At 44.6% G+C, this 27,255-nt stretch overlaps 1 protein-coding gene across 1 annotated transcript; it reads right to left on the bottom strand.

The window, feature by feature from the left end:
• Positions 1 to 4,962: 4,962 nt before the first annotated feature.
• Positions 4,963 to 6,371, bottom strand: LOC123085598 (chalcone synthase 2-like). The gene is made up of 2 exons (XM_044507264.1): positions 6,173 to 6,371; positions 4,963 to 5,963 (listed from the first exon to the last, which is right to left on the bottom strand). Exons 1-2 carry the CDS (start codon positions 6,369 to 6,371, stop codon positions 4,963 to 4,965), a joined length of 1,200 nt encoding a protein of 399 aa, XP_044363199.1.
• Positions 6,372 to 27,255: the final 20,884 nt, after the last annotated feature.

Here is a 27,255-nt window from a genome sequence, read left to right on the forward strand (position 1 = left end):
ATTAGGAGTAGAGATTTGAGATTTCTAAGTTTATAGCCTTACCATACGTGGATTAATTGTGATTGATTACCATAAATACGTTGGGTATTGTCGGCCAGACGAGAAAGAGAAAAACCGATGGGAGGGGGGTGGTGGGAGGTGGGACGAAGAAAAACCGGTTGAAAAAAAACCGATTGAAAATAAACCGGTTGAAAGTGGGGGGCTATTCAACCAATTCGTCCATTAGGAGTAGAGATGGAGCAGTTGGTAGTCTTCGCCGGTCAATTTTCGTCCCACCACTTTCGTCCGGGTTTTTTTCGTAGGTTAACTGTCATAGATTTTTTTCGTCGCCTCCCCCACTTCATCGGTTTATTTTCACTTCACCCTCTCACACAATGAAAAAAACCGAACGGATCAGAACTTTCCATACTGACGCAAATTATTTAGTAATGTCTTTATGTAAAAGAATCAATCACAATCAATCTCTAAAGATCAAATCTAAATTAATTAATCTTCATAACGTTTGTTTCCTTTTGAATCACGTGCATAACTTTCCTTCCTTGTTTGGGCAGAAACTGTTTGGTAACAGAGATTAGGAAGCTTCCTATGAGTGTAGTAATAGGAAGTATTCTTTTTCTTGATGATTCGTTTCCATGCATGATGATAGTAAATTATGCCAACATTCACCACTATTTATCAATGTCATCAATCGTATCCATTTCTACCAGTTTTAAGGGAATCTGCTCGCTATGTCTTTTTTAAGGGAATCCGCTCGCTAAGTCGTCGTCGCATGTTATTTTCACAAACAATCTCTACTCCTAATGGAGCAGTTGGTAGCCTCGTACGGTTTATTTTTGTCCTCCTCCCACCTCCCCTGGGTTTTTTTTCATCCTCTCTCCCACCTCCCAATTTCGTTGGTTTTTTTTGTCGGTTTTTACTCGCCCCTCCCACCTCCCAATTTCGTCCGATTTTTATTCGTCCCACCTCCCACCACCCCCTCGTACTGGTTCTTTTTCTCTCCACTCTTTCCTTGCAAACCAATAATTTCCTAACATACAAAAGATCACGAATCTATCTTTCCTTACCCGAACCAATCGCGCCCTACATCAGTGCATTTCTTTATTAAGAAAACTAACACGTAAATCTTAACGCATTGCAAACAAATCCCGTTATGGACCTAATTAATTTATTATGGAATCTATACGTGGTCGCATTGGTTCTTTTTCTCTCCACTCTTTCCTTGCAAACCACTAATTTCCTAACATACAAAAGATCACGAATCTATCTTTCCTTATCCGAATCAATCGATCCCTACATCAGTGCATTTCTTTATTAAGAAAACTAACACGTAAGTCTTAACGCATTGTAAAGAAATCCCGTTATGGACCTAATTAATTTATTATGGAATCTGTACGTGGTCGCATCTCTCCCCTCGTGAAAAAATCGCATCCATCTCCCGTTAAAAAAGAAAAGAGAACATGAACGATCAATCCCACACCCTGCATCTCAGTAGCAAAAAATCGCCCCCGCCTCTGCTATTGCGCCTCGCCGTGTGCCTGGCTCGACCCATGCCTCGCCTGCATGGCTAGACGCCGCCGTCTCCACCGCCACGTACAAGAAAACGGTGGGCAGAACCATCCATTCAAATCGCACACCCCCACCCTCCTCCGCAATCCCTAGCCCCGCATCACCCTATCGCTTTCTCGCCTCTCTTTCCCCTCGATGTAGATGGTGCCGAGCGGCGGCCTCGAGCACCGGCAGTGCCGCCCTCTCTATCTTCGCTGCGTCGAGAGATGGGCCGAGGCTATCGTCGGTTCGCCGCCCACGATTGGGCCGCCTCTGGTTGTCGCGCACCACCGGCTCCACCTAACGTGCCCGACCCTCTCCGCTTTCGACCTTCCGGTGACCACATCCCTCCGCGCCTCCATCCATCATCCACAAGGCCACTCCCTGCACCCACCCTCCTAAATTCTCCATACCGGCGGACAATCACCGAAGATCCAAGTTGGCCCGATATCAATTTTCTTACATGCTTTCTTTATCAGTTGGTGATGGGGATGGGTTCCAATTTCTCTCTCTGACTGTGGATTCGCAGGCAAGAAGCGCTTCTACATGCATCCTCCTGTCGGTCTCTAAAGTACCAAGGTAAATGGTTGATGTTGCGTTTGTCTAGGATGATATATGTTGGCTCTGTTCCGGTTCATCCGAGCAGTTTGGTGACTAATTTACTGATAATTTAATTATATTAATTAAATGAGTCGGGTGTATCGTCGTGCATTTATCTTGCCAGTAATGTTCTGTGATGCTCTGATGCACTTTGGGAATTGGTTATCTTGTCTTCAGTGCAGAACATTTGTTTATTAATGCATGAGAAGAATCTTTGTTACTACCTTGAACCTGTTTTATAATCCATATTGTTATGCACTAGCGCGTGTGCGTGTGAAATAGATGGATTATGGTCCCGTACCCAATAAGATGGACATGTGTGTGTTAGAGAGAGAGAGAGAGGGAGAGAGGGGAGAGAGAGTGAGGAGGAGGGAGGGAGAGAGTGTGTGTGAGAATTTGATGGTAAAAAGGTCGCCAATGTCATTTGATATGTATGAGAATATTAAATGTAATATTAACATAATTGATATTGAACTCTTAAAGTTAATGTGGCCCCGTTGCAACGCACGGATGTTCTTCTAGTTTTTATAGGACTTAACACATATGGGTACCCTCCGCATGTGGGGAGAGGGCCGGGGGGGCATGCAAGCGGCACCATGTTGTAGTACACCATTTGTGTCGCTCCGTGATGGGTTTTGTCTGTTTATTTTCCTGTTTCTTCATTTCTCTTTGGTGTCTTTTTATTAACACTTGCTTTCTCGTCTTCTTTTACCTTATATTTAGTTTTTGTGTGTACTGTCCACTTCATTGTACGTCTACTAGTACTTAGTGCATACTCACTACCCGGGAGGAGGTACATGTATGCTAAAGGGGATTTACATGTACGCTACGCGTAGGAGTACATTTGACCAGAATGAGTACATTGCACTGGGAGTACACATGTGCGCTATGCAAGAAGTGCAATTTCGTGATGTGTGGGAGCACAGGTAACCGCGGGGATTATAAGTACGCTACATAGGGAGTATAGGTGCACTACACGTGGGTGAGTACAAATACACTACAAAGAGTAGTACTAGTAGTACACTACGTGGGAAGTATAAGTACATTATCATGGGGAGTAGAAGCTGCATCAAAAAAAGTTCATCGAAACCTATCAACTTGGATCTAGTTTTAACGATATTGATGTGGCGGATGCAACAATGAAAAAACCCATCAAGTTTGGATGCTTGGATCGAAAGATATTTCAGATTGAATTTTGAATATAAAAATATGTATATATAGAACACCCACACATCCTAGATTTGTCCACCAAAACTCGTTGATGACGACAAGTGGAGTGGTGCACATGTGTTGCCTCATATGTGTCATCACAGGAGGCATTTGAGTGTAATCTTTGCAAAAGGTACCCATAGCTAATGATCAAAAAGCTTAACCGATTTAGCAGATTGTCTCTAGGGGGGAAATCAAGGGAAGAGGAGCCCCGGGATATTTTAATTAAGAAAGAAGATGTGGGACACTAAATTCAGGTCAATCCTTGTAATAATCAAAATGATTAATGCCACCCACAAGATTCAAATTCGGATCTGCGAAGAAATGCCACCACGCTCACGCCACTGGGTCAAAAGCACATCCACCAAGACTGTCTCTAGCTAGTAGACCGCCAACAAGTTAAAATAAAAAACAAGAGCAATTTAGCAAGCCCAAAAATCAACATGGCACCCGCAGGGTTCCGTAGCGTGTAATGCTAGCCCAAACCCGCACCGGTCCCAATATTTCTCGGTCACCTTTCAGTTCAAATTGTAACGTGTATAATTTCAGCATTTCAGTGTGTAAAACACAACATTTCAGCATGTATATTTAGCATTTCAGCCGAGGCGAGACGGGGATATGGTGATTGTGTTCTGTTGTCTGACGACGCAATGGGTGGGTGAGGGGAGGGCATTTTGTGTGCAGGCTGTAGCTGGGTTAGGCTTGGGGTTTTTCTTTTTTAGTGAATGACATAGGGGACATACCTATAAGATGTACTAATATGCGGGTAGGCGGGTAGAGGGTATGGGTATTGCCTTCCCTTACCCGTACCCGGCTTACCCGATGGATACATTTTTTCCCAATTATAAACCCATGGGTATTAAACTTTGCCAAACCCTTACCCTAATAAGGCTTTTACCCGTTGGGTTTGCGGGTACCCATTGCCATGTTGATCCGAAAATAGGTCCATGAGGAAAGAGAACAAAGGAGTACATGCAAACCATAAGGCATACATGGAGCAAAAAATTGTTAATTCTCGATCGACTTAGGCCCTGTTTGTTCGGCTTTTTGCTTCTGCTTTTGCAGCTTTTTCACTTTAGTAAAAAGCCAAAAAAACCTCTTAAATAAGTGTTTCTTAATTCAGATTTTGGCTTATATCATCATATAACAATATTGATTCATAAGTCAAAAGCCGAAGCAAAAAGTCCCTATTTAGAAAATTTATGGCTTTTTTTTGCTAAAATGGAAAAGCTGCAAAAGCAAAAGCAAAAGCCCAAACAAACAGGGGCTTAGGCTTAAGCGCTTCCGTCTTTTAAATTCACAATCACACACTTAACATGAAACTGTAGAGTCGTAATTCGGACATGCTGTTTTTCGACAAAGGATACATTCTATTGACTCCAAATGAAGCATCAAGTAGATACAAAACACAATAAATACACACCCGACCTCTGCATAGCTAGCATGCACTCAACCAACATCAACACCCATAAAAGCACGTTGACAAATAGCAAACCATATAAGACCAACTATGCCAAAGCGTGGCAAGAAAACTGAAGCGGTCCAATCGGCGATCGGCAAACTATCCCAATGATGGGCCTTGTGTTTGGTTGATACTTGATACTGTCCTCATGGGGCAGTGATGGGGACGTTGTGGAGCACGACGGTCTCGATGGTGAGGCCAGGGCCGAAGCCGAAGAGCACGCCCCACTCCAAGCCCTCCCCGGTGGTGGTTTGCCCTTCCTCGGCCGAGCGCTTACGCATCTCGTCCAAAATGAAGAGGACGCACGCGCTGGACATGTTGCCGTACTCGGAGAGGACGTGCCGGGTGGCATGCATCCGCTTCTTGTCGAGATTGGCCTCCGCCTCCACCATGTCTAGGATCGTCGGCCCGCCAGGGTGAGCCACCCAGAAGATGGAGTTCCAGTCGTTGATGCCTAGCGGCGCGAAGGCGGCTACGAGCGCGCTCTCGATGTTCTTCGAGATGGCCAGGGGCACGTCCTTGTGGAGCTGGAAGGTGAGCCCTAGCTCCCGGAGCTGGCCTTCGATGAAGCCATCCGTGCCGGGCACTATGGTCTGGCTAGCCGACACCAGCTGGAACAACGGCCGCTCCATGGGGACGTCGGGGTCGGCGCCGACGATCACCGCGGCGGCTCCGTCTCCGAAGAGCGCCTGGCCGATCAGCGAGTCAATGTGGGCCTCCGAGGGCCCACGGAAGCACATGGCGATGATCTCCGAGCAGACGACGAGGACGCGCGCGCCGCGGTTGTTCTCCGCGAGGTCCTTGGCCACGCGCAGCACCGTGCCTCCCGCGTAGCAGCCCTGCTGGTACAGCATGACGCGCCTCACCGACGGCCGGAGGCCAAGCAGCTTCACCAGCTGGTAGTCGGCGCCCGGCATGTCCACGCCGGAGGTGGTGCAGAACACGAGGTGGGTGATCTTGCACTTTGGCTGGCCCCACTCCTTGATCGCCTTCTGCGCCGCCGCCTTCCCGAGCTTCGGGATCTCGGCGACCAGGATGTCCTGGCGCGCGTCCAACGACGGCGCCATGAACGAGCCAATGTTTGGGTTCTCCTGGATGATATCTTCGGTCAGGTGCATGTACCTCTTCCGGATCATCGAGTTATCGCCTGCACAACTCAACGTTAATATTCCCTCCGTTTCGATTTACTCGTCGTGGTTTTAGTTTAAATTGAAGGGGTACATGTCAAAAGCATCCATTTCTCGAAATCACATGGCATTGCATGTGTTTGGCCGTGAAGAGTGTAGTGAGGGTGGTAGCCGTTTTGCATGCATTGGTGAAGAACATGCTTATATACAAAAAGAAGAAACTGCTTACACATGCGCTTGAACTTCTTCTTGAGGTCGACGAGGTGCTCGCTCTTGGTGACGCGGAAGTAGTAGTCCGCGTAGTCCGCCTGGGACACGCAGTTGTGTGGCGTTGCCGTGCCGATGGCCAGCACCGTCGCCGGGCCCTCCGCCCGCGGCGCCCTCATCACCTCCTCCACCGTCACCGCCGTCGTCTCCACCGGCGCCATGACTACGAGTATAGCTCGCTCGCTTGCTAGCTAGTGTCGTAAACTCGTAATTACTGTCGGCTCTGATGATCTGCATTGCCGGACCGCCGGAGGAGAGTACCAGGTACGAGGAGGATATTCCATCTGAGCTAGCGGCCAAGAGCAAACAAAGGGGTAACAGCAGACAAAAATGGCATCCGGCCGAGAGCAGACGAAGACGGCGAGCTTGATCAAGAGGACAATCCATCTGTTCTGGGCTTCTGGCCGAGTGCTGATCACATCGTACGTGTCATTGTAATTGACAACGTTCACCAAATCAGCTACCAGGATGCTTTTCTTTATATGTGTAATCAGGAACGTTTCTTTTCTTAAAACTATATATAGGTTTCGTTGTGACTCTTTCTCTACTGCTTTTGGCCTTATTTTTTTATATAAAAAGGTACAGTGCTTTGTACTAAGTTGGTGGCTACAGGACAAATAAGAGAATATCCGTGTGAATTGACACTATGGATTGGCTATGAGTTTGCTGTTAGAAGTATAATTATGTGTAAGTTAGAGATTAGAAGTTAGAGATAGAATTGGTTTAAACCATGTATAATTTGTCTCCTATTCCAAGTCTCTCTCCCTTCATTGTACCTCTATATATACCCTACATGGGTCAGATCAATACAACACAATAATTCTATAGCCATCCTACAATTTCTACATGGTATTAGAGCGGTTTGTCTCACGACGCTGATCCTAGGAACCTTCCAGCACACTTCCGCAGCGCGCCGCCCCCGGGGAGAGGAGATTAATCTCCCCGGGGGCGCGGCACCCGATCGAGCAAAGATCAGATCGTTCCATAGATTAGATCGATTCCATAGATTAGAACAATTCCAATTCGAAATTCTCTTAGATTGATTTTTCTTTCTTTAGCCACAAATAAATTCCTCTCCCTGACCCTCAAATCTGGTGAGATCAATCCAGCACAACACTCGTGCAACAGCGGAGTACACGCGGCAGGTCGCACGGTCCAGAAGAGCAGCCACCGGTTTCTGTCCAGGCGGCCCGACGGCGCATCTGCGCAAGCGCATCTTCATCGACCTCTGGCTCCGGCCGGCACGCCGGGGATATGTACAGGCGACAGGCAGCCCAGGCATACGATCTGTTTTTGATCTGCTTCGACACACACCCATCGCGTCGACAAGTCGGAAAGGGAGCAGATCGGTTCCCTTGGAGCCGGCACTTGCACTTCATCGGCAAGCACCTCCATCGACCCATGCAGCCATACATGCACTTGTATGGCATGCACAAAAACTGCACGTACGTGCTATATCTGGACTCGGGCTTGGTTTGGATTCGGCTAGCTTGAAGCCTTCAACGATGCAACTCCGAGGGCCCGGTTGCACGTGTCTACATCATCCAGACGCACGGCAACTCCGTGGGCGCTCGATCACGGGAGGGCATGCAGCTGGGCCTCATCAGCATCAGCTGTCTTCATCGACTTTGGACACATGCGCAGATCCCAGATGGATTCCAGCCGGTGCACATGATGGCCATCGCCGAAGCCGCGGCCTCGCCAAGGGACTCCACGCTGCAGCGCCAACCAGCTAGTTGTCCGCGTACGTCCACGAGCCGCTGCATCGAATGATCTGCACCAACCCTGCGCCGCATCATCAAGCTGTACGACTACGTCGGGCTACAAGCCAATATACTTCGTCGAGCACGTCTACAAGAAGCGATCTCAACCTGCACCATCCACACGTCAGGCGGGTGTGGAACGAGATGCAATCTTGATCGACTTCTCCGGCGCGACACGGCGTTGACACTTGGTCGCCGCGAGGGACGCCTTCAAGCGACACATTATCGTCGACGCGCTGTTGTGACGCCATCGCCGACACTTCATCGCCATGGTCTTCATTAACGTCGTCTTCACCAACATCTTCATCAATACACCGCCGCCACCTTGTCCACAAGATGGACACCTAGCGTCCTCTGACAGAATTTTCTGCAAGACGCGACCATGACGACGGCAATGACTGCGTCACGATGATGGCATCGACCGCGTCATCCACGACGGCACGACTGCACCGACATGGCGTCACTATAGTGATGACCCCTACACGGCCATACGGTTTTGGCAAAACCGATGTGTGCTCGATGGGTTTCCTCCGGTCTTGGCAAAACTGGTGGACTCATCGCCGACGGCACCCTCTGACATCCGCAAGGTGCATCGTCCATGTCTGCAGCTCCGTCATAGCGTTTTTATTTGCGCCTCCGGCTTTGTGCGGCTTCATCATCCACGACGACCACACCATCGACCACGACTACCTCGACCAGGGCTACATCACCATGATCGGCTACCTCGACATTAATGGCTATGTCTGCAGCAACTCATCAGCAACAACTCCAGTCAACAGCGTCCGTCTCGTCACTTGCGTCCACGACACTCCCGCTGTGACTGCGGGAGGGAATAGAGGAGAAGGCGGGAAGGCACCAGAAGGGGACGCAGTCACCGCCCTAACTGTCGACCCATCAGAGACGCAGTTGATGATGGCGCAGCGGAGAAGACGACGGAAGCACAAGAGTTCAAATTCAGTCGTCATCGACCGCTTCACTCCCGTTACGACTGAGGGGGAATGTTAGAAGTATAATTATGTTTAAGTTAGAGATTAGGAGTTAGAGATAGAATTGGTTTAAATCATGTACAACTTGTCCCCTACTCCAACTCTCTCTCCCTTCATTGTACCTCTATATATACCCCTAAACGGGTCAGATCAATACAACACAATAATTCTATAGCCATCCTACAATTTCTACATTTGCAAATAGCTCTCTTGAAGCAATGGCAGGCTTGCAATTTTTATAACAAACTGCAATTAATTTTTATCGGAATTATTATTTGTTCATTTGAAAGAAAAAGAAGCAATAGTATTTTTTGAACCGTGGCTTTAATTCAACTGTTGGTAGAGGATGACTGTAATACATGCTTTGTTTTTATGCTTCAACATTGGAGATATATATCACTTAGTATTTCACGGTCCATTATGGTAATCCAGCTCATTCAGACGGTTTTACTATTTGGCTAACATCTATAGTTTCGTAGCTATTTTCCACGGTGAATTATAAAATAATCACACCACAACACAGTTCAATAACCGCAAATTAAGCCTAATATATGCATGCAATCATGAGATCTTTGTGGTTATGTATTCCTATCCAACTTGACTTTTCAAGTTAGAATTGATTAGTATTTCTTTTTAAGAAACTTCATAGTTAATTGAAGTTTCGTTTGCTTTTCCGGTTGGTGACTAATTCTTGAATATTTCCTCTCTTTTTTTGTATTTAAACTTTGAGTGACTATGTTTGTCATGAGGTGGTACCTTTTCCAATTCAACACAAGATTACTATCCTCAAATTGTTGCAAAGTATTGTTAAAATTGCACAGGAAATTATCTAACATGGTTTAGGAACAGAAAAATCATCCATAAGTACCTATGTAACATTTCAAGGAATTCTATAGCAGTCAATAGTCATACATTTATAAAATGTCGTAAATGCATTACATAAATACAAGCGCACCATTCTATAAGCCACCGTTAAATAATAACAATAACAATACTTTTCTCTTGACTTTCGTGATAAATAAGTATTTGAGAAAATACATAATAACCATCAACGTAACAAAAATATATCTAGTATTTGATCAATAAAATGCTTGTTGATTTACTTAATTTTTGTAATCAATGCACATTTAATTTGTAGTTCCTTGAGGAACAGTGGGAACAATAGTGGAGGGGTGAGGAGGGTGGGGCCATCATGGAGTTGGGGTCAGCCCCCCATACAAAGGCATCATGGATTTAACAGTGTCAGCAAGGGTGCGCTCGGCTAATTTGGGATTCCCTCAGTAGGTATTGAGGATATTGGTTTTCCTTCTCTTCTTCAAGCAAATGGAGACAATGCAAATTCAGGTCTTTTCAAGTTTTTATATTGGAGAGCACTGCCGATAATAGGAGACATGCAATGACTGGGTGTTAATATGTGTCGCCCGTTCCGAATAGGACGCTTGCGTCGCCCACATGTGACTCCCTATGGGTCGGATTAGGGTACAAAGGGAAACTCCTCTTGCAAGCGATGGTGGGCTAAATTTGATTGAGGCTTAGGTTAATTTTTTTATTTTTCCATTTGGTATTTTTTATTTCAGTTGGTTTAAATTTGATTGAAAAAGTATTCACAAGCTTTTTCCAAATACGTGAACGTTTTATTAATATTGTGAGCTTTTTTACAATTCGTGATTTTTTTGAAATTCGTGATTTTTTTTCAAATCATGAACTTTTTCCAATGAACCGGAAAAAAACTGCACCGAACGACAAAACGAGTACGTGCGAACGAGCGAAAGAGGAGCAGTGACCTGTGGCCCAATAAGATCGCTAGTGTGCGCCAAGTAAGTTTCCTTGCGCTCGAGGCGCCTAATTGGACCTCTGGAAAAAAAGAGTCCTCCTCCTTTTTCCTTTTTTGAGAAATTCCTCTTTTTCATTTTTTTGAGAACTTCCTATTTTTTATATATAGGGTTATTAAAAAGAGTCATCTCTTTGGGGTTTAAGGCGCCAGTTGGTGAATCAAAGCCCAGGGCGTCGCTAGCTCTTTTTCGCTTCTACTTTGCTACAGTAGGTATATTGTTCTTAGTTCACTAAAAAGATTCTTAGAACAAAAATAGCTGGTTCTTTAAATAAAAATAATTCATCAAATTTAAAAATCCTGAATAAAAAAATCACAACATTTAAGAAAATTTTAAATTGAATACTCTTTGTCTATTTTGAAAAATTTAATGGGATTGGAAAAAAGTGCATGAATTTGTAAAAACACATGATTTCGTAAAATTATCACAGATTTGAAAAAAAATACAAGTTTGAAAAATGTTCATGAATTTAAAAAATTTGTGGAACTAAAAATATTTAGTATTTTGAAAAATATGCAGGAATTTGAAAAGTATGTAAACTAAAAGTGATCATAAACTTGGAAAAGTTTGTGACTAGTAAAAAATTGTTAACCAAATTGAAAGAAGTTCAATTTTTTTAAAATATATTCACATATTAGTGTAAAATTCTGAATATTAAAAGAAAATATTGAATTTCGATAAAGTTTGAATCTGAAAAAAATACATATTTGGAAAAGGTTTGAATGAAAAAATATTCATGAAATTTTAAAAAGGTGAAAAGGAAAAAAGAAAAATAATAAAATAACAAAATCAAGTCTAAAAACGAGAAAATCCCAGTAAGAGTGACCATAGAGAATCTTCTAGATCATTCCGAACCCTTCTAGTAGGGTGAAAAAGAAATACATAGGCCGACACATTAGAAGCAACTAAGAGTCGGAGTGTGAGCGCCACATACCAAAAATGTTTTTACCGATGAGTGCTCCTAGTCAGCGCTTAAGGCGCTCAAATTGCCATGTAGTGTCCGCACTGAAGCCAATGTGCCCCGCCGAAAAGCCGCTCGCCGGGTCATGCTAGTGGGATTCGTTATATCGCTCGGTCGCCAGCTGGCAGTGTTTGTAGCCTAAAAAAACTAGCTGGTTCGTTCCCAAAATTGAAAACAATCACAGTTTTTCAAAAACAAGTCCATGAATTTACAAAAAATGTTCGCCAAAATTGAAAAATATATGAAGTCGAAAAAAGTTCAAGAATATAAGAAAAAACCATATTTGAAAAAAAAGGTCCTCCAATTTATGAAAAGTTCATGAATTTGAAAATATTTCACGTATCAAGCTGCAAATAGAGTTTTCCTATTTGGGGAAGCTTCTATAAACTTCCAGTCTGTATTTCTTCAATTTTTAATCTTTTATTTATTCTTTTTTATTTTTATCATATTATTATGAAATTTGCTAACTTTTCTTACTATGCACGTGCTTTGCACGTTGAATTAAAAACTTGTTAGCGATTCCATGGATTCACATGCAACTGCAACCTTGTTGGCAATTTCCATGGATTCACTTCATGATTTTTATTTAATTTGATTCGTAGGGTAGTGAAATCAGTCACACTCCAAAATTTATTAATCCCTCCGATCTATATTAATTGTCACTGATTTAGTAATAGTTGTATTAAATCCGTGACAATAAATATGGATCGGAGTGAGTACTTGTTTATTTCAGAAAAAAATGTGATGTGTTTATTTATACAGATTTTATTAGGATTAAAAATAAATCAGTTTAGAATAAAAAGTGATAAGCAAGTAAATTCATAATCCTGTAGAGTTTTTTAATCAATCTTGTATAGTTTTAGCCATGTGAAGTTTTATATGGACCAGTACGTCAAACTGTTAAGACTCACTCAAAAGTATACTCGTACAGTCTTAACCGAATAAAAAAAATACCGTTGTCTAGACGAACATCTAAACATTGTCATGGTGTCGTACGCGTTGTCTACTCCCTGGGATAATATGTGGGCCATGCGTGATGTTCAGAAAATTCACCACAAGGTTCGAGAAGCCTGTAGAATCCACTTGCGCTGCCCAGTACGCAGACTGCCTCGAACTATCTCTTCCTCCCTCACATCCCTCTCAACTCTCCCCAACCCATCTTCCTTTCTCCACAGTGGAGGCAATGGAGCAGCTGGTCACCGGCAGCTGGGAAGCGTAGCGGCAACCTGGTACAGCCACCATGCGTTCAAGATTTCACCCCTAGAATCCTAGACCTTTCCATGCGTCCGTGCCCAGGCTGCTCCCGAGGTCTTCTTTCACGCATCGTCCTGACCGACCATGGAAACCTTCCTCGGAAGCTCCGGACGGCGTCAGACATGTGAGGACGACGGCGAGACGGATTTAGGCATGCACAGCCGTTGTCAAGCTGGCTGCAGGTGTCTTCCCCAGGAATGGCTTGTTCCCCGATACGCACCACGTCCGGCCACTGCAACGCCTCCCTGGTCCCTGCCTCGCAGTCAAGCTCCTCGGGTACACCATAGGTGCTGTCAATCTCCTAATACCTTTTTCATGATCCGAATCTCCTAATTTTTTTTTCTTTAACCATTGATCATGGAGGATTCCAGTCTAGAGAGGACCAAGATTTTGGCGGGCTACTAACCTGCACCTTGGAGAGGTTAACTTTAGAAACAGAATGTTCAAGAAACCACTTTCATGACCTCACTCCCTTGTTCATGAACATGATGGTCTACAAAATTTTAGCCAGCAGTGTACTCCTTGGTCGCTCGCTCGGTTCGGTTGATCACATGACTCACTTTGTATATATATATTACGGACATGTAGTTTCTGAAGGTCCCATCCTCTTTGTTTAATGGTTGATTTGAAGTTGGCTGAGTACCACGTGGCACAATCTGAATACATCTAACTAGTTGATCCAATGGTTGTTCATGTCCGGATTTGCCACCTCTCAACCGTCCGATCAAGTTTATCGAACGATCAGTATTCAAAGTTATTCCCACACTATCCGTTTTGTCAAAGGGATTGGATTGGTGACTTACCCATTCAGTGACTTTGGCACTGGGCGGATCGAGCATATGATTCTTTTATTGATTGAAATCATTCACTTTTCCTTGAAATCGTCAACGCGTCATTGGGTCAAGAGAAAAGAGGAAGCCTAGAAGAGTACAAGTCACACACAATTGGGAGAATTGAGTGGTACAGAAATTCATGAATTTCTCTACATCTATGGGATCCTGGTTTTGGGTAGGCCGGCCAATAAGCATTTCTGCTATATGAGTTGGCCGGCCCATTAAGTGTTTCTGAGATCCTGGTTTTGGGAACTTTCTATGAGGTTCTAGGCCGGAGTTTTTTGTTTTGGAAACTTTTAGACGACCTGAACTAGGTTTTTTGTTTCTTTTCTTTTTTCTGTTTTTATCAATTTTTCTTATTTTCTCTCCTTTCTTCCTTTTCTTTCATTTTATGTTTTTATTTATTTTTGTTTCATTCTTATTTTCTTTCCTTTTAATATTTTTTCAAGTTTATTTTTTCTTTTTCAACAAATATTTAAAAAATTCAAAATATTCACATCTTTTAAAATTTGTTCAGATTTTCAACAACTATTACTGTCTCCAAATTTTGTTCAGAAATTTTCACGAATCTTAACAAATTCCCCCAAACTTTCTAATTTCAAAAGGTGTTCGCTTCTTTTCAAAAAATGTTTGAAATTAAAAATTAGAATTTCAGATTGTTAAAATTTGTTCACAAATTCAGTAAATGTTCAGTAGTTTCAAAAATGTTTCTGTTCTCAAAATTTGATCATATTTAAAAAAAATCAGAAATTCGAAAACTAAAACTCAGCAAAAAGAAGTGCAGTCAGCATGAGTCAAACCAGCAACGTTAGACAACAAGCTAGGTGTTAGCCACTGCACCATCTACCGTTTCTTGTCGGTACATGCATACTTTATATAGCACATGTTTGGTAGGCTGCATTAGGTCGAGCCAAGCCCGCGCCCGCGCGGGTAGAATTTGGCCCGTTTGGTTGCCTGACTCGCATGCGATTCGTGGTCCGCATGAACCTCAAACAGGCCTGGGTCTGGCTCTGGAGGAACGGCCGAATTGACTGTTTTTCGCGAGCCAGGCTTGCTCGAGCCACACGTGGCGAGTGCCTGCATGCCTAGGGAAGCGCGAGAGATGACCCGATGGCTCATAACTCCGCCCACCCCTCCCGTCACCTCCCTCGCCAGTTCACACCCACTCCTCTCTCTCACCTCATCGGCCTGTCCGGTTTCTCCGATGGCAACGCAGTCATCTCGCCACGCCCCACCCATTCCGGTCATCGCCAACAGCAATCCCATCCAAGAGAGGTGGATTGCCGGCCTCTCCACAACTGGAGTAGATCTCGCGGTGGCACTGCGAGTTCCCTCCCCTTTTTTCACCATGTCGCCGCCTCGGGCCAATGCAGCGCTAGCACCGGTTGCTCCGGCTCCACCACCGGAGTCAGTAATCTACTCCTTCGGCTCAAACCTGGTGGGGATCCAATACCTGTCGGCGCCGTCCTTTGCATGCCCCTCTTATGGGGGTATTTTTACCCCCATACAAGCATTTCTCCTCTACGTCTGGTGCATGGGGAGGGGAGCTCTAGGACGTCAGCGTCATCTTCGAACCGGTGCAGGACGGGGAGCTATAGGACATCAGCGCCATCTTCGAACCAGTGCAGGACGAGGTCCACAACCGCGGCCCTCAGAATGGACGGGTCCTCTTCATCGGCGACGCTAGCACCCCTCTTCCCGCCGGGTTTTTCACCACGGCCGGCGTACGCTACACCGGCCACCCCCACTGTAAACTCTCAAATCTCCCTTTGCTTCATACTTAGGGTTCTTAGGGTAGTTCTAAGTGTGTTAGATTAGATTGTGGACAGTACATTCGACCTGATTCGAATGGATTCGACCGGATTCAATCAGAATCCACTGTTTTGGGGATGAACCAGAGTGCATGTGTACTTTGTTCATCCAGTGTTAGTTTGCATCGTTTTAGTGCCACATCGTTACTTTGTACTGCCACATCATTAGTTTGTAGTGGCACATGGTTACTTTTTACTTCCACATTGTTAGATCTTACTGCCACAATGTTAGTTCTTAGTGTTGTTATATTACTAGTGTATATGCTAATGTTCTTGTTGTTGTCGTTAGTTCTTAGTGCTCCTCTTGCTCTTGTTGCTAAGGTATGTGAGTGCATGTGGCATGCAAGTAGGACATAGCTGAATACCAAAAATAGTAGGTGCAAGTAGGACATACATGATGAGAGTAGGACATGCGAGTGGATCATTGTTAGCACTGATAACTATAAGCATTGGTAACTGTAAGCACTGACCAGAGTAGCACTGATCATGTGTTAGTAGTGATCATTGTGAGCTGTGTTCAGTGAGCATAGATGATGTCCTACTTGTTAGCTTTGATCATGTGTCAAATGTTGCTAACTGATGTCCATCTTGCTGACAAGATAATGAAGACGGAGTGGGATAGAGCCGACGGTGGTGCGTAGGTCATCGCCGGTGCAGAGGGGGCGGAGGACATCATCCCCACCAACTGGTGGCTGAAGAGGGTGGTGCTCCTTGGCAAGGTGGACTACATGAGGATGTTGTTGGACGCTGGCAGGAGTTGAAGGACCGGCGACGAGGAGGGTGCATGGGAACCTACCAGGTTCTACGTGCAGATCAGTGATTAGGAGGACATTGCCATGCTCATCATCCCGCCTAAATTCAGATCGATGATGAAGCAATGGCTGTTCAGCGGCTCTCCACGCGTCGTCAGCCTCTCCACCAACAAGTGGTGCGAGTTATGGGTCCAGGTGTAGATGTTCAACGGGCACATGGTGCTGGGGCGCGGCTGGGAGTACTTCTGCTGCCGGCACATGATCGTCCCCGGCGACATTGTAATCTTCAAGCTCTCCGACCTAGGGCTAAAGGTGCAGGTCTTCAACGCCAATAGCTCCAACATTTACACGGTCTGGTGCTCCAAGCACAGCTGCGTCGACAGCATCTCTCATGATATATGGTTTGTTCCTTGTAGTCTGAACTGAAGTAGTGTAGCTTTGAACTGAAGCCCGATCCTCTCTTTTGTTGTGAACTTGTCTATATTTTGCCTAGGGAGCAGCACCCTGGGGTCCAGCAGGGGCATGGGATGCCCTGCTATTTTAAAACGTATGCTTAGTAGTACTTACTTCTTGTTCTTGGTTTGTTCTTGCTGTGTTCTTGTTGTGTTCTTACTTTGTTCTTGTTGCTGATGATCAGTGTGTGTTGTGGATATTGTCTGTGTTGTGTGCTGACAAATGGGTGGTAAGTCCACCACATTTGAAAGGGGTGAGCAGATCAAGTACTTGCACACAAACCAAACAATTGTGCTTTGCATCTGCTCACACCCGAAGCACAAACACAGGCAACCAAACAACATTGTGATGCCCCCAATTCAATCGTACACTAATCATACACACAAATGTGTACGATCAAGATCAGGGACTCATGGGAAGATATCACAACACAACTGTAAAAACAAATAAGTCATACAAACATCATATTACAAGCCAGGGGCCTCGACGGCTCGAATACAAGTGCTCGATCATAAACGAGTTAGCGAAAGCAAAAAATCTGAGTACAAACATAAGTTAAACAAGGTGCCATAAGATGGCTAGCACAAACTGGGATACATATCGAAAGAGGCGCATGCCTCCTGCCTGGGATCCTCTAAACTACTCCTGGTCGTCGGCGGCCTCCACGTAGTAGTAGGCACCCTCGGTGTAGTAGGGGTCGTCGTCGACGGTGGCATCTGGCTCCTGGGCTCCAACATCTGGTTGCGACATGCGAGAATAAAAGGAAAGGGGGGAAAGAGGGAGCAAAGCAACCGTGAGTACTCATCCAAAGTACTCGCAAGCAAGGATCTACACTACATATGCATTGGTATCAATGAAATAGGTAGGATCAGTGGACTGAACTGTAGAATGCTAGAATAAGAGGGGGATAGCTAGTCCTATCGAAGACTACGCTTCTAGCAACCTCAATCTTGAAGCATGTAGAAGAGAGTAGCAAGTGCAGCATCAAGTAACAACGCATACCAAAATCCTACCCGGAGATCCTCCCCTCGTTGCCCTATGGGAAAGCGATCACCGGGTTGTATCTGGAACTTGTAAGAGGTGTGTTTTATTAAGTATCCGATTCTAGTTGTCATAAGGTCGAAGTACAACTCTGGGTCGTCCTTTTACCAAGGGACATGGCTATTCGAATAGATAAACTTCCCTGCAGGGGTGCACCAAATTACCCAACACGCTCGATCCCTCTGGCCTGGCACACTTTACTAGGTCATGTCCGACCTCAGAAGATCAACACGTTGAAACCCTACCTGGGCTCAACAAAGAGGTCAGTATGCCGGTCTAAATCCTAAGTGCACAGGGTCTGGGTCCATCGCCTATTGCACTCCTGCATGTTGCGTGGGCGGCTGGAAGCATACCTAGCCTCCCTAATACAAGAGCAGGCGTTTCAGTCCAATCCGATGTGCGCCGCTCAACCGCTGACATCAAGAAGGCTTCGGCTGATATCATGACGTCGAGAGCCCATAACTGTTCTCGTGTAGTTGGTTAGTTCGTATAGGCTCGTAGCCAGACTCAGATCAAATACCAAGATCTCGTTAAGCATGTTATTTTTCAAGTAACCGCGAAGGCCGACCAGGGGCCAGGCCCACCTGTCTCCTAGGTGGTCGTAACCTGCCCTGTCGCTCCGCCACAAAGTAACAATCAGGGGGCTGCCGGGAACCCAGGCCCACCACTACCTGGGTGGAACCACCTGCCCCTTCAGCCCCCATCTTCGAATCATCAACATAAGTATGTAATAGTATAGTCACTACTAGGGAAAAGCCTAGCAGCAGCGCGAGTTTTAGGCCTATCAGTAGCGCGTGCTGGTGAACTACTGGTACCGCGCTACAGCTAAAGGTTAGCAGTAGCGTGCCTTAACCCGTGCTACTGCTATATCGACTTAGTAGTAGCGCTTTCCCCAAGGAGCGCTACTGGTAATTAGTAGTAGTGCTTCTTCCTACCCGCGCTACTACTATTATTTCACATTTAATTTCTTTTTTATTTCATGTTGTACTCATACACCTTTACACAAATTTTCATACAATGAGAATTTAGAGATTGTTTTTACATCATAATGAGTTATTACATCACGGGGTGAAAGAACCGTGGACTAGTTTCAAGTGGATGTACAAGTGGATGTACATCCACTTGAAACTAATCCGCGGTTCTTTCACCCAATGATATAATAAATATCATCATCATCATCATATCATTAACAACTTATCATCATAATACATCATTGTCATATAACACCTCCTCAAGATCATCGTTATCATCAATGAGACATCACATAGCAAATTGGTCACTAGTCATAATCACAACTACTCCTCATCATCAACTCTAACACATTGTACCAGATAATAAACATATTGTACCTCATAGGACCTACTACATTCTCTTAGGACCTACTATATTCTCTAAGGTAAAATAGCAAAAAACAAGATAGCCCCTAACTCTCCATTATGGAGAATGGAGATTATCCTGTCTCCAATTCTTGCCTTTTGCTTAATGTTACTTCCAGAACCTCCTTACAAATGTCCAAACATTTTTTCCATTCTTTGATTAGCATGTGTTCATCGGTTTTAGAAATCCGATATGCATAGGTGAGATCCGTAGGTTGACCTGGCTGTATGTTTAGAACTGCAAGGCGACCATTCTGATACATCAGATGAGGCACACAATCCATCGGGATTTTCTGTTGAAAAACATAGTAATAACTTCGTAGTTAGCAATGATGTACTAGTTTTAGAAGTATGCAAATAATGCACGGATATCGTAATAGTAAAAAATCTTACCAGGGTATCTCCATAGAAGTTACTATGGTTCAATACATGCACTAGTGGCACGTATTCACCATAATTTGGAGGAGTTTGATAATAGGTATTGTAATTCTCAAGTAAAGTACAAAATGCGATCAGATGATTTTTCTCCTTATAAGTTATTTCGGAGCCATCGGTATAGTGGGTTTTGTCTACCATCTTCCGCACATTCTTTGAAAAATCAAAATAAGTTGTCAATGGAAGTAAGCTGTCAACTATTTTGAAATAAACAATATAAATTAGTTAATAACTATGTTTGAGAAACTCACATAGCGGTAGAATTGGAAGCGTATCAACAATGACCCAAATGTCCATATTGTCTTGCTCGATGTCAGGATCACCAAGATCCATGGTGACAATGATACCCTCATAAAAACCATACATCTTGCAAAGTGCTTCCCAATTTTGTCAACCAAAATGGGTTACGCTCTGAGAACTGTACAGATTTACTTCAGAATCCATATCATGATGGGTCCTTAGGTGTATTTTCTTTGTTTCAAAATTTTCATGGTCTTCAAAACCCATCCTCTCCAAGACATAGCGTCTTGCATGGCATGGGATAAGCTAGTCGAATTGTAAAATATGAAAATTAGACGTTGAAATAGTTGAAGTCATGCTTAATTACGAAAAAAACATTTGTCATCGTTGCGTACCGTTTAAACATCGAAGGTCTCCTCGAGCTTAATGCTGAAGCGCCGATCTTCGTCCAGCTGAAGGAACCTGTCGCACAGACCTCGATCGTCGTGGCACCAGCTGCACTCCCCCGGGAGACTTTAGTCGTCCGAGTATGAAATTTCCTATGTTTATAATTCAAAGATTAAACTTGTACAATTAAATATATGTACTAAAAAACCTAAATTAGATCATTATTTTTTGAGAAAATCTAGGCCACTCGATATTTCCTACATATTCTAGCACAAGTCATGCCAGAATTCACGGAAAAATCCGGCATGACATTTGCTAAAAAAGGACATATCGAGCGCCTGAAATTTGCCGGAACGGAAATTAATCAACACTCCGGCAAAACATAGGCCACTCGGAGGTGTAACCTGAACATGACCGACCACTTGGGCAACCACGTATCCTATTTGAGGAACACAAGATATACATGGAGATTTGGCTGGTCTCACCTCGAGGTTGGAGGGGGTTGGTGACGGGGACGACGGCGGGGATGATGGAGGGGCTCCTTGATTTCTGCAAAAGCAAAAACCCTATAAGCTATCACTAATACATCCCGAATAATTGCTTAAACTAAAAAAATAACAATAAATATGGCATGCTCAACTAGTTCTATTAATTCAACTAGTTCTTACTAAATATAAACTTACTATAAATAGAAAAAACCTAGTTCTTTCTAAAAATAAAGTAGTTCAACTAGTTATATTAATTATCTTACTAAAAATACATTAGTTCTATTAATTCAACTAGTTTATTAATTTACTTACTAAACTAGTTCAACTAAAACTAAACTAGTTAAACTAGTTTATTAATTTACTTACTAATTATTTTAAACACTTACTAAAAACAGTAAAAAAACTACATTATACAATAGTAAAAAACATCTACTATTAACCATACTGCCCTAGTTAACTTGTACCATCACTACTACTAATTAACATATACTACTACTAAAAATCATTATCTATGAACCCTAAATTAACATCTACAACTACTAAAAACATCTAGTACTAACTAAGCAGAGAGAAAGGGGGTGGGGGGCTTACAGAGAGGGGAGAGACGGTGGTGGGGAGGTGCTCGGCGATGGAGAGGTAGGGGCGACGAGGGCGGGCTCGGGATCGGGAGGCGGCGGTGCTGGGCGGGCTCGGGCGATGGCAGTGAGGTCGAGGGCGGCGACGGTGAGGTCGAGAGCGGTGGCGGGCGGCGGCTGTGAGGTCGAGCGGCCTCGGGCGGCGGCGGTGAGGGCAGGCTCGGGTGGCGGCGACAGAGGAGTAGGGGAACAGGGGGGAGGAGGATTTAGCAAAATTTTGAGCCCGCGGGTGGTTAAGTCGAACTAGCAGTAGCGCACTTTAGTAAACGCGCTATAACTAACGTAGCAATAGCGCGTTTTACATAAAAATGCTACTGATAAGTCTAAGCACACATCAAAAATATACATTGGTCATCATTGATCTTTTTGTGTAGAATCTAAATAGTCAACATGAAACCTCACAGTACCTATATAGGCACTGGTGAAGATTCATATTGTAGCCACAAATCCTACACATATAGTTCAATGAAGACCAAGTGCTCGAGATAGTTTGAGAAGTAACATATTTAAGGTGGTAAACACCTTGTTCGCTTAGTAGTATGGGACTAATTAAACTTAATTAGGTGCAATATTTAGCAGCAGCGAGTTTTGAAGAAAAACGCTGCTACTAAGTACTTTAGTAGTAGCGCGTCCAGGGAAGGGCGCTACTACTATCTCTAGCCTGGAGGCAACGCCGTGGCAATTATAGTAGTAGCGCTTGTTTCACCTAGAGCGCTACTGCTACCACGTTATTAGTAGCGAGCTTTCGTCAAGCTCGCTACTGCTAATTAGCAGTAGCGTTTGTTTTTAAACCGCGCTGCTGCTAAGATTCTGTGTGTAAGGTTTTCCCTAGTAGTGAGTATATACCCGTGATCACCTCCCGAGTGATCACGGCCCAGTAGTATAGCATGGCAGACGGACAAGAGTGTAGGGCCATAGATGTAATACTAGCAACCTATACTAAGCATTAGGATAGCAGGTAAAGGTATCAACAATTGTAGCAACAATGACAGGCTATGCAACAAAATAGGAGCTATCGAACCAATAACAGTAGCAAACCTAATGCAAGAATAAGAGAGAAGAGAGTGGGTGATATCTGGTTGATCAAAGGGGGTTTGTCGACAAGGAGGGGTTGTCAACATAGTGGTTGATCGGGGCAGCAGCATCGACGTCAGTCTCGTAGTCTACTAGAGAGAAGAGGGGGGAGAAATAATGAATACAATGCAAACAGATGCATGATGATGCATGACAAGACATTAAGCGATGTTAGATGTGCCCAAGCGAGGCCGAGGTGGACGGAGGTGACGGTGGCGAGCACCACAACAGACGCCAGAACTCCGGGTGTCGTCAGGAACTAGGCTACGGCGAGCAAAACGAGCGGCGCGAGTTACCCACTACTTCTACGCAGGCCAACCAAGCGTGTGGACTAGCGTGCGTGGCCAATGGGCCACCAGAACAATGCCGGCAATGATCGCATCCGGCGGAGCAGCTCGGTCGTCGGCAAACAGAGCGCTAGAGCTCGAAATCAAGCACGTGGAGTGAGGGGGAAGGGGGAGGAGCTCATGGCCGTTGCAAGAAAGGCCCGAGGAAGCGGGCGATGGTCGGAGGGCGGCAAATCTTGGCGATGTCGATGACGGAGCGGACGAGGAAGAAGAGATTGCAGCGGTCGATGCAGGGGCCCCGAGCTCCAATCTGAGGCGACAGATGATGTAGGGGACTACGGCGGGGCCGGTGCGCGCGTCGGCGAGGCGAGGTAGGGACAGTGTCCGCATCGACGGCGAGCAGTGGCGTTGAGCTCGAGCGGTCAAGCTCGGAATCGAGATAGAGGAGAGGGGAGAGGAAGGAGAGCGAGCGAGGGGGAGGGAAGAACCGATCTAGGGTTAGCGGGGGCCTTATAGGCCAGGGCATCGTTGGAGTGGCCGTAGATGGCCACCAGGGCTCCGGCCGGTGCCGTGGCGGGCATCGGTCGATGCCACGGGGGGAGTGAACAAGGGGAAGGGGGAAGTGGCCGGTTGGGCCGGCCTGGTCAGCCGGCCACGGTCCAGCAGGGCGAGGGAGGTTTTCTTCTCCTTCTCATTTTTTGTTTGTTTGTTTTTCTTTTCTTTTATTCTGTTTTATCTTTGTTTCCTATTATTTTAGTTTTTGTAAAATATATACTTAGCAACTAATTTAGTATTTCAATTTAGTCCACTGTCACAAAAAGTCTAGTCCCCAAATAAATTTAGTTTGATATTTTATTAATTAGTAAAGGCATTTAAATAATTTGCTACTATTTAAATCATTTTAGTGCATTTAAGTATTTCATAAAAGTTTGGTTTCACCACCATAATTGCTTACCATTTATTTGACAGCACCCGAACATTTTAGTTCTAACATTTGAAAACTTTTATTGTTTGCCTTGGTTTCGAATTTGAATTTAAATCGGTTTCGAATCAACGCGAGTTTATCAACAGTAACCGAGGTAACGTGGCATCATTAATAGAGGTTTAGTGTAGCTTAATTATTCGGGTGTCACAAACATGCACCCAGCTGGGCCTTGATGCAATGCAGGCAACCAATCAACATGTAGATGTTGGTTTTATGCCTACATATGCTCAGCCAGACCCAACTGGAACAAGTATGCAAAGTGACAAAAAAATGATGCAGGTAACCAAATGCACCCGTAGGCTATCTTGTAAATTGATTTCAAACCCTAAATGTGTATATTTTTGTGCAGGGTAATCCAAAATGTGTATGTCATGGGATTTACTGAATGAGTGGGTCTCTCATCTGAAGGAAATATGCCCTAGAGGCAATAATAAAGTTATTATTTATTTCCTCATATCATTATAAATGTTTATTATTCATGCTAGAATTGTATTAACCGGAAACATAATACATGTGTGAATACATAGACAAACATAGTGTCACTAGTATGCCTCTACTTGACTAGCTCGTTGATCAAAGATGGTTGAGTTTCCTAACCATAGACATGAGTTGTCATTTTATTAACGGGATCACATCATTAGGAGCACATCATCGTTTAGTTTACTGCTATTGCTTTCTCCATGACTTATACATGTTTCATTGACTATGAAATTATGCAACTCCCGAATACCGGAGGAACACTTTGTGTGCTACCAAACGTCACAACGTAACTGGGTGATTATAAAGGTGCTCTACAGGTGTCTCCGATGGTATTCGTGGAGTTGGTATAGATCAAGAATAGGATTTGTCACTCCGATTGTCGGAGAGGTATCTCTGGGCCCTCTTGGTAATGCACATCACTATAAGCCTTGCAAGCAATATGACTAATGATTTAGTTACTAGATGTTGCACTACAGAACGAGTAGACAGACTTGCCGATAATGAGATTGAGCTAGGTATTGAGATACCGACGATCAAATCTTGGGCAAGTAACATACCGATGACAAAGGGAACAACGTATATTGTTATGCAGTTTAACCGATAAAGATCTTCGTAGAATATGTAGGAACCAATATGAGCATCCAGGTTCCGCTATTGGTTATTGACCGGAGACGTGTCTCGGTCATTTCTACATAGTTCTCGAACACGTAGGGTCCGCAGGCTTAAAGTTCGGTGACGATCGGTATTATGAGTTTATGTGTTTTGATGTACTGAAGGTAGTTCGGAGTCCCGGATATGATCATGGACATGACGAGGAGTCTCAAAATGGTCGAGACATAAAGATCGATATATTGAACGACTATATTTGGACATCGGAATGGTTCTGGGTGAAACCGGGATTTTACCAGAGTACCGGGAGGTTACCAGAACCCCCCGGTAAGTGTATGGGCCTTATTGGGCCTTAGTGGAATAGAGGAGGAGGAAGCCTAGGAGCCCCCCCCCCCCCAAGCCCAGTCTGAATTGGGTGAGGGGGCCGTCCCCCCTTTCCTTCTTCTCTCCCTCCTCTTTCCTACCTCTCCTACTCCAACTTGGAAGGGGGAATCCTACTCCCGGTGGGAGATGGGAGTAGGACTCCCCTATGGCGCGCCCAAGAGAGGGCCGGCCCTCCCCCTCCTCTACTCCTTTATATACGGGGGTGGGGGGCACCCCATAGACACACAAGTTAATCATTGATCTCTCTTAGCCGTGTGCGGTGCCTCCCTCCACCATAATCCACCTCGGTCATATCGTAGTGCTGCTTAGGCAAAGCCCTGCGTCTGTAACTTCGTCAACACCGTCATCACGCCATCGTGCTGACGGAACTCTCCCGCGAAGCTCTACTGGATCGTGAGTTTGTGGGACGTCACCGAGCTGAACGTGTGCAGTCCGCGGAGGTGTCGTAAGGCCCGTAACTTTGGTGCTGGGATTGGTAGATCGTGAAGACATACGACTACATCGACCGCGTTTTCATAATGCTTCCGCTTACGGTGTATGAGGGTACATAGACGATACTCTCCCCTCTCGTTGCTATGCATCACCATGATCTTGCGTGTGCGTAGGAATTTTTTTGAAATTACTACGTTCCCCAACAGTGGCATCCGAGCCAGGTTTATGCATAGATGTTATATGCACGAGTAGAACACAAGTGAGTTGTGGGCGATACAAGTCATACTGCTTACCAGCATGTCATACTTTGGTTCGGCGGTATTGTTGGATGAAGCGGCCCGGACCGACATTACGCGTACACTTACGCGAGACTGGTTCTACTGACGTGCTTTGCACACAGGTGGTTGGCGGGTGTCAGTTTCTCCAACTTTAGTTGAACCAAGTGTGACTACGCCCGGTCCTTGTTGAAGGTTAAAACAACACTAACTTGACGAAATATCGTTGTGGTTTTGATGCGTAGGTAAGAACGGTTCTTGCTCAGCCCGTAGCAGCCACGCAAAACTTGCAACAACAAATTAGAGGGCGTCTAACTTGTTTTTGCAGGGCATGTTGTGATGTGATATGGTCAAGACATGATGCTAAATTTTATTGTATGAGATGATCATGTTTGTTAACAGAGTTATCGGCAACTAGCAGGAGGCATATGGTTGTCGCTTTATTGTATGCAATGCAATCGCCCTGTAGTTGTTTTTACTTTATCACTAAGCGGTAGCGATAGTCGTAGAAGCAATAGTTGGTGAGACGACAACGATGCTACGGTGGAGATCAAGGTGTCGCGCCGATGACGATGGTGATCACGATGGTGCTTTGGAGATGGAGATCAAAGGTGCAAGATGATGATGGCCATATCATATCACTTATATTGATTGCATGTGATGTTTATCCTTTAAGCATCTTATTCTGCTTTGATTGACGTTAGCATTATAAGATGATCTATCACTAAATTTCAAGGTAAAAGTGTTCTCCCTGAGTATGCACCGTTGCCAAAGTTTGTCATGCCGAGACGCCATGTAATGATCGGGTGTGATAAGCTCAACGTTCACCTACAACGGGTGTAAGCCAGTTTTGCACATGCAGAAATACTCGGGTTAAACTTGACGATCTTAGCATATGCAGATATGGCCTCGGGACATTGAGACCGAAAGGTCGAACGTGAATCATACAGTAGATATGATCAACATAGTGATGTTCACCATTGAAAACTACTCCATCTCACGTGATGATTGGTTATGGTTTAGTTGATTTGGATCACGTGATCACTTAGATGATTAGAGGGATGTCTATCTAAGTGGGAGTTCTTAAGTAATATGATTAATTGAACTTAAATTTATCATGAACTTAGTACCTGATAGTATTTTGCTTGTCTATGTTGTTGTAGATAGACGGCCCGTGTTGTTGTTCCGTTGAATTTTAATGTGTTCCTTGAGAAAGCAAAGTTGAAAGATGATGGTAGCAATTACACAGACTGGGTCCGTAACTTGAGGATT

This window comes from Triticum aestivum, chromosome 1B, assembly GCF_018294505.1.
Source record: "Triticum aestivum cultivar Chinese Spring chromosome 1B, IWGSC CS RefSeq v2.1, whole genome shotgun sequence".
Classification (NCBI taxonomy): Eukaryota; Viridiplantae; Streptophyta; class Magnoliopsida; order Poales; family Poaceae; genus Triticum; species Triticum aestivum.

Excerpts from the sequence above, each read along its gene's own strand:
- LOC123085598 (XM_044507264.1), bottom strand. The coding sequence starts at position 6,371 with ATGGCGCCGGTGGAGACGACGGCGGTGACGGTGGAGGAGGTGATGAGG. Across the intron at positions 5,964-6,172 it reads GAAGAAGTTCAAGCGCATGT|GCGATAACTCGATGATCCGG; the intron begins GTAAGCAGTTTC and ends TGAGTTGTGCAG.